Below are 10623 nucleotides of genomic sequence, written 5' to 3'. Positions count from 1 at the left end.
CTAAGCAGCAGCTGATCTTTCTACAGAGGATGAGGATGTTTGAAAACTGCATCATCCACAGGATCCTGACCAGCTGCATCTCTGCAGAGACCACACCATCTGCAGAGAGGGGCCCGGACCCAAGAGTAGGTTGTCAAAGCACCTGATTCAGATTGAGGAACATTCATCTTTTAGAATGGCCTAGTCAAAGTCTAGATCCTAATCAAACTAAGAATTTGTGGCAAGACTTGAAAACTGATGTTCACAGATGTTCTCCATCCATCTGTAGATGTTCAAAGCTGGTGGAGACAAAAACCAACAGACAAGATGTTGTTCAACAGAGCTCCGAGTCGGGGGGGAATACAAAAGCACACCACACTTTTCAGATTGAACTGTTTTTCTTCAGTAAGGTCTGATCTATAAAGCACCTGTAAAATATGCAGGCTGTGGCAGGAACTAAAGTGTGGAATAATTTACAGGGTGTGAAGACTTTTACATGGCTTTAGACTTACAAACTTTTTTTGGCATGTTAAGCAAAGGTTGAGCCTTATGGATCTGTTTTAAAGTTGACCTCTGAGAGGACTTTGACTTGTCAACAATGACGACATTATCACAGCAAAGAAATGGACTGAACTGGACAGAACTGGACAGAACTCATGGACCTGAGAAGGAGGTGGGACTTTCAGTCCTTTAAAGTTAGCTGCACTATTCCTGCAGAGGGCAGAAGTTTCCTCTTTCCTTCTAACGAGCTGCTGATCACCCCACTGGACCTCCATCTGCTCCACAAACATCTGATCAGGTCTGCAGAGTTTTTCATTTTGATATTTAAATATTGCACCAGGAAAGGATGTTCTTTAGTTTCTCATTGTAGCTTCTCTTGGCTGTTTTGATCTCTTTTGTTAGTTTGTTCCTGGCCTGCCTCTACTACGCCAGGAACAAACTAACAAAGATTATCAAAACAGCCAAGAGAAGCTACAGTGAGAAACTAAAGTAAACTAAATTAACTAACTAAAGTAAAGAAACTAAAGACTAATGATGAGGGATAAGCTCTTCTAGCTTGGCAAAGTGTCTTTTTATACAACAGTAGACTATTTTTCCAGATTAAGTAGGAATCCTCTACATGTGTGGTGCATTATTTTCTCTTCAATTTTCTAATATTTATAGGGCCCTGTTCAAAATTACTGGTCCTTATTGGGACTTACTGGGGCTATAACAATATTTTATACATTTGTAAAGAAAACATTTCAGTCCATGGAAAATTAAATTACAATGTGGACAAAGCCTGAAAACCTTTAAGCTAACTCATATATTTTATCTTCTTTGATCTTCATATATATGTGCCAAGAGTTGCACTGTGTTGCTGGCTTATTGATGTTGTTGACTGTTTGCTGTCTGAATGTAATTTAATATTATCTCAAGTTTCCTCTTTTTGTTTTGTATGTTGAATATTTTGTGTGTTGCAGTTATGGTGTCTTCACTGAGGTCTGCCTCAGTTCTGCTGGCTTCTCTCATCCTTCATTGGACCTCTGCTTGCACCCATTTCTCCACGGATCTGTCAGAAGTGAAAAGGATCAAGAAAGATCTGGCCTTTGAAGACAGAGAAAAAACAGATAGGATCTTAAATCTGGGAAAAGACATTCTGTCCCTTCTTAAAGATGGTGTAGAAACAGTGAAGGAAAACAACATAAGGGATATAGTAAAGAACCTGTCTGTCTTCGCTGGCTTAGCACCAGGGATTGGTGCTGTAGCCTTCTCGATCATCAACATGGTGTTGATATTGATCCCTCAGGATGACCCAGTTCTGACTGAGGTAAAGAAAGGGTTTGCTGAGGTGAACCGGAAGCTGGACTCTCTCTCCTTCCAGATCTCCAACCTGGCAACAGATGTAGAATGGTTCAACTACGCCAGCGTCTACTCTAGAGACGAAGTCACCATCCTCAATGCCTGGGACAAGTTCAATGACCTTCGTCAGAACAGTAACTTGGTGCAAAGTGCAGAAGACAGACTCAGACTGGCTGAAATATTCACCAGCTACTATGAATTCTCAGGAGCTGAGTCCAGTGTGTCCAATCTTTACCGCTACCTGACAGTCGACAGCACGTCTCTGAGTGCAAACCTCAACAATCTGCTGAAGAAGAAGTTTAAATGTGACATTACTAAGATTGGTAAATATAATTTGTATTTTAGCAGCTTGTTGTGGAAGGGGATGGTGCTCAACGAGTTCTACTGGAGACTGATTGGTTTCAACACCACGACCAAAGAAGATAAACATGTGCAGATGTTCAAGAAGGTTTCTGAAGCTCAGTTAGCAGCCATAGACTACTGCTTGCTGAACTATGAAGATTACATGAAGAAAGATGTGGTGGAGACTGTCAAAGGACTCAGCACTGATGACAAACAGGCCATCGCTCTTAAGGTGAAAGAAGTTCTGGACCAGAAGTACAACTGGTACAGCTGGGTGGTGGTGGTGTACAACAAGGCAAACAAAGACAATCACATCGTGCTTGAAGCCACTGAGATTGATGCAGGAGACACCATTGTGCTTGTCAGGTTCGTTCGGGATGGTGACATGAAGTTCCAAGACCATGGAAAGAGAATGGTACAAAATTGCTTTAGAGGAAAATCTTGTTCTAATCTTGAACCAGACAAGTGCAAGTACACTCATAATCCTCCGTATGATGTCTCTGGCCATGAATCTGGTTCTTTGACAATCATTTTCAATCAATACGCCACAGTAACACATGCCTTCTATGTTGAAGATGCTGTAGAGGTCCCAGCACCTTTTCATCAAGAGGACTGTAGTTGGAGTACATTTTCTTCGGGTAAAGTTTCTTTTCATTACTCTAGAGAACAGTCTGTCTGCAATGAAGACAAATGCCAGAACAATGGCTTGTGTGAGAGAGTTCTGGAGTCCAACCAGTGGTTCTGCAGGTGTAAGAATGGATTCTATGGAGAACATTGCGAGCTGCAGACCAGTAAGACTCCGGAGATGAAAGACCAATTTACACCTTTTAGAACCATTAAGGGCATGCTGAAACTGCTTGAGTCCAAAGTGGACGCCATGAACAAATGTCAGACTTCTTAGGAGATTTCAGCAGAATACGAATGATTCAATGCCAACTAATACCTGAAACACATCTGAAAACAGAAACCTGCAGATGTTTCACATGACATTATGGTCCAGTTCAATGGCAGGACGAATTTCTGTCAAATTATTGTCAATAAAAAACACTGAAAGACATGAAGAGTGTTCTCATTATTTCAAATATTTGATAGATACATTTTCTTGTTTAGAGTTTAATTTTCAGTAATGTATCTCTTTTCAAACTGAAGGCTTCATTCTTTAAAAGATGAATTTTGTCAGACTTTCTGTCAAATCTGCAGTGCTGTGACGTTTCTGCTAAACTTTTCATGTTAATTGAATTTTGTCACATCACAGCCACAACTATCAGTGTATTTTATTGGGATCTTATGTGACAAACACAAAGTAATTAGAAAAAGTTAAGCGGAAGGGAAATGATTTTAGATTTAGACATTTTTTATACAACCCCAATTCAAATGAAGTTGGGACGTCGCGTAAAAGGTAATTAAAACGAGAATATAATGATTTTCAAATCTTGTTCAACTTATGTGTAAATTTAATGTTGAAACTGATAAACTTTGTTTTTTTTTGCAGATTTCACTCTTTCTGAATTTAATTTTAGCAACACATTCCAAAAAAGCTGCATCACAGAGAGTTGAAGGAAATCAGATGAACCATCAAGCTTTTTAAAGCACAAATACACACAGACCTGGTTGAACCCACAGAAAAGTACCCCTGGTGCCCCACAGGGCGGCCCTCGGTACCACTGTTGTTGCCCTGGTGTCTTCAAACAGAGCAGAATGAAAGCCAGACGTTCCCACTCTTGCCAGACTTATAGATTATTTATACAACCTCTGTGGGCAAAATGTTCCTCAGATGTTTGGGCCCAACTACTGCAAACTGATGGAGATTTTACCAAATGGGAATCAGGGGTAATTATCTGGCCAGATATTTTGCAGCTTAATGTAATGTTCTTATTCATCTATGAATAAAACATCAAGAAGGGCTCTTTGTTTTAGCTTCTGTTAGCAGTTTAGTTCTACACTTGCTGTCTCTTTATGGTCGCTGGTGTCTCTAGTGCCACGTTTCTGACTGTGGAGCTGCCAATTACCAGAGTTGTCACTGAGCGGGAAAAATCTGTTAGAAACGCAGACCAAGACTACATTAAATATAATTTAACAAAATTAAGAATCTATTTCTTTCTTGCTAATAGATTGTTCCCCAAAAGGTTTATTTTGTGCATTAATATAAAGGTCTATTTTCCCTATTAGACTGTTTATTTTATAATTGCGTTAGCTTCAGTTTGTGTGGGCAATGTGGCATTTTCCCTTACATGTCATTTGAAGTCATGCATATAATTTTCACCTAGTTAGAACCACATAGGATTGATGTATTTAAAATATTTATAGCCTTCGTTAGCTCTATGTTTTAACCATTTACATCATTATAATTATTAATTAAGAATTAATTCATTTATCTTCATGTATTTCAAATGAATTAGTATTAATTAAATTGGTCTCAGAGTTCACCACTGAATTTACCTAAAGTAATTTTGTTTCTATTTGCAGTCACCTCAGTTTTGTTAACAATAAAACATAAATGTTATTAAGTTCATTTTAATGTTTCAATTATAAATGAGTCACATCATCTTGATTGGTCTTGGTTTAAGACGAGTAAATTTAAATCATGCAGGTTTAATGCATAAATCCTACCAATTGAACCTAATCATTAATTATAGTTTAGGATCATGACTCAGGTTTGTTTTTAAAATATATTCCTTATTTGTGGCATATCTTGAACTTTCAGCTAGTTTAATTTATTGGCACCAGGATAACATTTTCAGTCCATTAAATTCCCAATGATTCTGCAAGCAAAACTAATTATTTGAAGAAGTTTAAACTATTTCATTAACATTTTAATTATAAAAACACATAAATCAAAATTTCATGCTTTATCCTAACTCAGTCATTTTATAAACATGCATTTTAACGCAGTTATCATAACAAGCCCCCTTTATTATTCTCACTTTTCTTTCAAACAGTGTTGAACTCAGGAAGGGAGGGGTGAGCGTTTCCATGGAAGTTAAGGTGTGTTCAAACCTGGTAGGTGGGCGGAGCCAGGCGGAACCAACCTCTGATAGGCTATCTATAGGTGGGCTGTGGGCGGTCCCCACGGTTCTGTCCTTCCAACCCATCTCAGTGGACCTTAGACTGCAGAACTGTTAACATCAACTTACATCAAAAACACGCTGCTTCTTAGGAGTTAAGAATCTTTCCTGAAAACTGAAGGTTTTAATCAGTCTGGGTTAGAAAACATTATTCTAAACATGAATTATTATAGGAACATATGAACAAACACTCACTCATTCCAATGAAATAAAGACAAACATCACAGACAGAGACACAGTTGGACAAAATTTTGTTTTTTTCCCGATCAAATTGTAAATATGAAATTTAATGAATGTTTTAATGACGTCAAATTTACTCAGTGACTTAATGAAGCTTCAGGAATTTAAAGCAAAAATTTCTAACACTCACTTTTCAAAAATGTTTTTTCTTAGCATATCTCCAGATGCTTTAATTGATCGTCAGGATCCTGTTTAAAGATAAGTGAACACAATTCAAAGAGATCTCAAATAATTTAGAAGCACAGCAGCAGTTTTCTCTTCTGCTGAAACTCTTTGCTAACTCTTCATACTTTAAACATTGTAATGACAGCAATTATAAGTCTGAAAGTTGCTGTTATGATTCTCTTTACATTAAGTTTTAATTTGATCACAACTGTATATATGAATTTCTCTGCTCAGGTTAAATGCTGACAATTATTTTTAGCCCAGTATTGACATTTTATGGTTCTACACAGTCACTAAACAAACACAAACACTGCAGTGTTAAAACTTAACCAGAAAATGAACAATTAAGTTTAATCCCCAACTAGATTTTATTACATTATAGCACTTCAAAAGGGACTGGACATTATTTTCTTTAAATCAGGGTTATTAAAGTTTTGAAAGTTGGGTTAGAAAATTATTGTCAGCACCCCTCTGTTTTGAGTCAAATGCTAATGTTCCATTATTTTAAATATTGGTTCTTTGAAATGATCTTTTGTGCTACTTTAAAACTATCGTTTGTACTAATTTGATATTAGTTTGGAACCCCTAGGGCTAGGGAGTGTAGGATTTAAATGAAGTTTTGATGAAAATTCAATCCGGAAGACTCCCTCCTACCTCAGCCGGTCCAATGGCTCCTCTATGCGTCTCCGCCCATCCAATCAGCGTTAAGTCCGCAGCTCCTCTTCAGTCAATCATCTCCAAGGCTTCGCTTTAAAGATCCTCATCGGCAAGATTCTCTCGCTCTTCCGCTAAGCTTTGACCCACCTCCTCCCCATCTCCTCCTTCATGCCTACATTCCACCCCCAGTCGGATCTCTAACTTAATCCTAAAAATACTCATTCAAGCCCTCATCATTCGCAGCGTTCAGGTCTTCCCAGGGGTCTGAGCGCCAAAGCAATGTATATAAAAAATTAACTTCTAATAGCCTTTCTTTGTGTTTTCCATTTGTGAGCCTTACAGGATTGAATCATTCATTTACCCAATAAGTCCCCAAAAATAAACTTTTATTTGAATATTTTCAAACTCATCCAAGTTGTCATGAAATCAAACATTTCTCCCTGAGGAGGAGACTGGAGTTTGAGCCACTTTTCCTCTTTAATGTTAAAAGAGGAGCCTTTATTTATCCCTAAAATAAAGGACTTTATCTGCCTTTATGCCCCATAAAGGTCTTTCCTAGGATTTTAATTCTTGAACCCTAATTACTTCTGCCTTTATTCTGTTATAAAGGACTTTAGTCACTATGAATTTTAATTTCCTGAATCCCAGCCCTGGCTCCAAAACAACCTTCAGCCTCAATCTGTGTTCTCCAGAGTAGAAACCTAATCTGAGTATTAATAGATTTTAAAGCCAGAACCCATCATTGCCTTAGATCTTTTATTTAATAAGTGTAGTATTTGAATGTACTCTGTTCAGTTAAATGGCATACCTTTAACCTTTACTGATTTATTTAAATTTTCTTCACTGACCCACAATCTATGGCTCACGGGCCTCAGGCGTCCAGGAACCACAGGTTGAGGACCACTGCTTTAAACAGTGATGTCAGCTTTCTGCAGAGATTAAAGAAAATGGATTAAATACCTTAAATATTTTCAGAATAAAGGGTTTATTATTTCTGGCATGAACAATAACAGATTTACAGATTTAAGAGTTTCAATCATCAGTTCACAGCTCTAAATTAACCCCATGTCATATTTTCTTTTAACCCAGAGTTCATAAGGAGCTTCAGACACTATAATAAAACAACACATATCTGTTTTGGACTAAAAGAAAATCAGTCAGTCAGTCATTTTCTACCGCTTATTCCATAGTGGGTCACGGGGAAGCTGGTGCCCATCTCCAGCAGTCTATGGGCGAAAGACGGGGTTCATCCTGGACAGGTCGCCAGTCCATCGCAGGAGCTTGGCCTTCCGGGAGGGGCTCGGAGTAGAGCCGCTGCTCCTCCACATCGAGAGGAGCCAGTTGAGGTGGCTCGGGCATCTATATCGGATGCCTCCTGGACGGCTTCCTCGGGAGGTGTTCCAGGCACGTCCCACCGGGAGGAGGCCCAGGGGACGGCCCAGGACACGCTGGAGGGACTATGTCTCTCGGCTGGCCTGGGAACGCCTTGGGCTCCCCCTGGAGGAGCTGGAGGAGGTGTCTGGAGAGAGGGACGTCTGGGCGTCTCTGCTGAGTCTGCTGCCCCCGCGACCCGGTCCTGGATAAAGTGGAAGACGACGAGTACGAGAATTAGAACCATTTAAACTTTTGAAATTTAGAATCTTTTATATTTTGAATTTCAGGCCTTTGGTTACTTTTATCGGACTATTAAGTAAATTACAATTGATGATAATTAAATTATGCTGATTCATTGTTTCTCACCGTCTCTGGAAGAAAAAAAGAATTTGGTTCTTCTGGATTCCAGCGCTGAGTCTCCAAGAACACCAAGTCAGAAGTCCTCCACCCCTTAACACTAAAAGGGTTTGAGGCAGGGAAGCTCTTCCCAGGTTGATCAGATCCTTCTGCCGATGTCCTCAGAAGAACCCAGTCAAGGAATCCCATCCTCGTCACCATTTGTTGTAGAAAAATTAGGTTTTACCTGCTGCCAAATCATTCTGACTAGACAAGCAAAGGTTCTCCTTATAAGCTACAACAGTTTTCAAGGTAACTCGCATGAGACCCAGAAAGACAAGGTGAAACCTGTTGTCCTAGACATGTTGACAATGGAAATGGAACCTTACACAGTGTGGCATACATGTTATCTCATACAAGTATATAAGAGAAGTTTGAAGAACCATGTCTGTAAGACTAAACAGAACCATCTGTCCTAACCCTTGAGGCAGAAGACAACAACACGGAAGGGGTTTGAATACTTTTATCAGATCCTGCAGAGTATCTAGGGGAAAAGAAAGCAAGGCACAAACATTTTCCATAACACCACTTATAGTGGAAAAATTTAAATAGGACATCTTGTTTGGTATCACTGAGAGTCGGGTCAGCACTTTCAGAACTGGGCTACCTCTGGATATCATCAAGATATCATCTGTTCTTCCTATATGTGTCTTAAATCAGCTTGTTGTCCATAAAATGTCCAGTTCAGACCTGATCTACTCTGCCAGATCAGCATGCTACACTTAGAGGCGCCTGAACTGCAAGGCCTTCCTGACATTTTTGGACTCTGTTTGTGGCTTTGTGTTTGTTTACCTTTTGCTTAGATTTTTCTATTTTGGTTTTTGTATCATGTTTTCTTTTCTCCCTCTTCCGCCTCCTAGTGTTTACGACTTATGGTCTTTTATGGTTGTTTTCTTATTACTTTGTATGGTTTATTATTATTATTATTATTGTAATTATTATAGTTCTTGGTCTTCCCTGGATTCTCTAGTTTTATTTCTCTTTAGTATCTTTATGTTTAATTGTGTTTTATTATTTGTTCCTTTGCACTCTTCTTGTTTACTAGTTTATTTTCTGTTTCCTTTCCAGTTAATTCAGTCAGTGTGGTTAGGTTTGTATTCAGGTTTTCTTTATGGGTTCTTTGTTTGTTCTCAGGTTGTTATTGTTGTTCCCTCTAGTTTCTCTGTTCATGATTATTCTAGTTTTCTTATTTCCCATTTGATTATTTATCTTCGTCTATAGTTTTGCTTGGTCTGTGTTTCTGTTTATTGTTTATTAGTTACTTTGCCTATCCTCAGTCTTTGTATTTGTTTCACCTGTTCCCTGTTCCGTTGATTATCTGCCTTTGTTATCTCACAATATATTAGTTGGTTTTGTGTCTTTGTTCAGTGCTGGTTCCTTGTGTTTGTCATACCCCGTTCTCTACCCACGTATTTGTGCTGAGTTTTTCCATGTTCCTGCAGAACCTATCTTGTAAGATTTTGGATCTAGACTTTTGTTTGTATCTGCAGTGCCTTATTTGGTTTCTTTGAAAACCTCTGGAAATAAAGCTGAAAACCTTTTACAACATGTTGCTGCCCAGCTCTTGTCTGCACTTTGGTCCGCCCTCAAACCACTTCATGACACTTCCCCTGATATGCAGGTTTTGTTTACCCAAGAGAAGATACCTCTCTTCCCTCTAGGGCCTCACATTGTGCTGACCACCATTAGATATCTGATGCCCAAAGACTGTTTTACTTTCTTGTCTCTTGTGTTGTGAATTACATTTTCAGCTGTGTGAGAACTATAAAAGGATTGTAACTCCCTGTCTGGGGCAGACCAAGACACTTGTTTGTATTATCTGTCCGTTCTCAATTCTTGCAAGAATTTATAAAATTTTCCACTGGCTCGATTTGGCCTGCCCGGAACAGCTCCGCACGGCTCTGCACGTTGTGTGTTGTATTTCCATAAACCCGCTTTTGCTCCGCTGAAGGGAACATCTCCTGGAGGCGCAGCTTTAAAGCATCGTGTGTCGTGCGGCATTACCGCGAATGACACAACCAACCGCCAATGTAAAGAAGAAAAGACCGAAACGCGTTACAAAAACAAGAAGCTACACGTCTATTGCCTGGGGATTAAATCTCTGACTGCATTGGCAATCAGATTTCATGAGCAGGATTTTGACATCAGTTTTATTATTATTATTATTAAAGATTTCACTTTCCCTTTAAGAGACTTGGAAAGATTTGAATCAGGTCCCATTTTATTTCTAATAGTTGTTGCCTATATATTTATTCAGCTGCCGCTGAATATTGCAGTCTCCTATGATCACCAGAAAAGCTTTCACCTAATCGTTGCTCCAAGGGGTGACTTTTCCGTATAACTGCATTATAGTTTCTCTCACTCGCTTGAATGTGGAAGGAAAAAGGGCAAAAGTGCCACTTGATTGATTTTCACCGATCTCCGTTATCAGCTAAGTTTATTGACGTGCCTTTGTTTTATTTTCTATTTGCACAACGTAATGTTCCAGTTTTACAGCAGAATTATAAACAGATTTACCAGTTTGATGATGATCCAGGTCAGGATTACCTCCTGAACTAGAGCG

General features: G+C 39.0%; 1 protein-coding gene across 1 annotated transcript; it reads left to right on the top strand.

The window, feature by feature from the left end:
- The first annotated feature begins 348 nt into the window (after positions 1-348).
- LOC124864085 (SE-cephalotoxin-like) lies at positions 349-3220 on the top strand. Its single transcript, XM_047358711.1, has 2 exons — positions 349-778; positions 1443-3220. The coding sequence occupies exon 2, from the start codon at positions 1445-1447 to the stop codon at positions 3062-3064; it is 1620 nt and encodes a 539-aa protein (XP_047214667.1). The 5' UTR covers positions 349-778; positions 1443-1444; the 3' UTR covers positions 3065-3220.
- Positions 3221-10623: the final 7403 nt, after the last annotated feature.

This window comes from Girardinichthys multiradiatus, chromosome Y, assembly GCF_021462225.1.
Source record: "Girardinichthys multiradiatus isolate DD_20200921_A chromosome Y, DD_fGirMul_XY1, whole genome shotgun sequence".
NCBI classification, from domain to species: Eukaryota; Metazoa; Chordata; class Actinopteri; order Cyprinodontiformes; family Goodeidae; genus Girardinichthys; species Girardinichthys multiradiatus.
Note: the sequence above shows the minus strand (reverse complement) of the source record. Positions and strands in the feature narration are given on the sequence as shown.

Excerpts from the sequence above, each read along its gene's own strand:
- LOC124864085 (XM_047358711.1), top strand. The coding sequence starts at position 1,445 with ATGGTGTCTTCACTGAGGTCTGCCTCAGTTCTGCTGGCTTCTCTCATC.